Below are 2,083 nucleotides of genomic sequence, written 5' to 3'. Positions count from 1 at the left end.
GTTACATTTAAAAATTGTGACATCTGCACACAAGCTAAAATTACAAAGAAACCTTTTCAAAAAATAGAAAGAAATACTGAAATATTAGATTTAGTTCATTCTGATATATGTGAGTTTAATGGTATTTTTTTAACTAGAGGAGGAAAACGTTATTTTATTACTTTCATTGATGACTGTTCTAGATTTACGTATGTTTATTTAATGTCTAATAAAGATGAAGCCTTTGATTTTCAAACAATATAAGGCTGAGGTTGAAAACCAAAAGGAAAGGAAAATTAAAATCCTTCGGAGTGATAGAGGTGGTAAATATTTTTCAAATGAATTCTCTTTGTTTTGTGAAGCACATGGAATCATTCATATGAAAACTGCACCTTATACTCTACAACAAAATGGCTTAAAAGAAACAAAGAATAGGACACTAACTGATATGATTAATTCAATGATCATAAGTGCAAATGTTCCTACATATTTATGGGGTGAAGCTCTTCTTGCAACATGCCATATACAAACCTCTAAGAAAACTCATGTGTCACCATATGAAGTACAGAATGGCAGAAAGCCAAATTTGGAATATTTAAGAGTTTGGGGCTGTTTGTCCTTTTATAGGTCTCATGACCTTAAACGATCCAAATTAGGTCCCAGAGGCATACAAAGTATTTTTGTAGGACATGCCCAGAACTCTAAAGCATATAGATTGCTTGATGTGAACTCAAATGTCATTGTTGAGTCAAGAGATGTAGAGTTCTTTGAGGATAAATTCTATAATGACCATAGTCCTAGCTCAGTTGAAGAACATAATCAACAATCAGTGTCGAAAGAAAATCCCAGTTTAGTTTCCGGCATCAAAAAGAGAAAGGAACTGGAAAAGGTTATAGAACGTAGGAAAAGTCAAAGGGTTAGAAAAGAAGAATTTAGGTCCTGATTTTATATCTTCAGAAGCCATTTTATTTTTGGTGGAAGGAAACAGAGAAAATGTTCTACATAAAATACCCTTCATTTTAAATGTAGAAGGAGATCCTGTAACTTTAAAAGAAGCAATGACTTCTAGAGATGCTGTTTTTTTGTAAAAAAGTTGTAGATGATGAGATGAACTCATTGTTATCCAACCAAACATGGACTTTGGTTGACTTACCACATGGATCTAAACCAATTGGTTGTAAGTGGGTGTTTAGAAGGAAATATAATACTGATGGTTCTCTACAAACCTTTAAAGCTCGATTGGTAGCCAAAGGTTTTAAACAGAAAAAGGAAGTTGACTACTTTGACACCTATGCACTAGTTGCAAGTCATTTTGTCAAATGGTTTTAGACATAATAATGTCGATAAGTGTATTTATTCTAAATGCATTGATGAATACGGTGTTGTCATATGCTTATATGTAGAATATTTACTAATATTTGGGACCAACATGAAAGCTATATCCGAAACTAAGAAGTATCTAAATTCAAATTTCAAAATGAAGGATTTAAATGAAGTGGATACTATCTTAGGGATAAAAGTAAAGAGACATGATGGGGGGTTTGCATTGTGCCAGTCACACTATATTGAAAAAATATTGCAGAAGCTTAATCATTTGCAAATAAAAGAAGCATTGACCCCTTATGACTCTAAGATCAACGTGCTAGTAAATTCTGGTAAATCAGTTGCACAACTTGAGTATGCTAGTACAATTGGAGGATTGATGTATGCTTCGCATAGCACAAAGCCAGATATAGCATTTGCTGTTTGTAAACTTTCAAGATACACTAGCAACCCTAGCACTTTGCATTGGAAAGCAGTTTGTAGAGTTTTTGGTTATCTTAAGAAGACTACTAATTTGGGTCTATTTTATTCAAGATTTCCAGTGGTACTAGAAGGGTACTCAGATGCTAGTTAGATTACTAGCGCGAACGATAATAAATCCACAATAGGATGGATATTCACTATTGGGGGAGGTGCTATTTCTTGGGTATCAAAGAAACAAACTATTATATCACACTCCACTATGAAATCTGAGTTTATAGCATTAGTAGCTGCATGCAAAGAAGCAGAATGGTTGAGAGATTTATTGTTCGATATAGAGTTGTGGCCACAACCAATGCCA

The 2,083-nt window shown here is 33.6% G+C and overlaps 1 protein-coding gene across 1 annotated transcript; it reads left to right on the top strand.

Moving 5' to 3' along the window:
* The first annotated feature begins 1,408 nt into the window (after positions 1-1,408).
* LOC139193003 (uncharacterized mitochondrial protein AtMg00810-like) lies at positions 1,409-1,876 on the top strand. Its single transcript, XM_070815958.1, has one exon. The coding sequence runs from the start codon at positions 1,409-1,411 to the stop codon at positions 1,874-1,876; it is 468 nt and encodes a 155-aa protein (XP_070672059.1).
* Positions 1,877-2,083: the final 207 nt, after the last annotated feature.

This window comes from Malus domestica, chromosome 16, assembly GCF_042453785.1.
Source record: "Malus domestica chromosome 16, GDT2T_hap1".
In the NCBI taxonomy this organism is placed as follows: domain Eukaryota; kingdom Viridiplantae; phylum Streptophyta; class Magnoliopsida; order Rosales; family Rosaceae; genus Malus; species Malus domestica.
Note: the sequence above shows the minus strand (reverse complement) of the source record. Positions and strands in the feature narration are given on the sequence as shown.

Bases quoted from the DNA above. Each gene is read 5' to 3' on its own strand.
- LOC139193003 (XM_070815958.1), top strand. From the start codon at position 1,409: ATGAAAGCTATATCCGAAACTAAGAAGTATCTAAATTCAAATTTCAAA.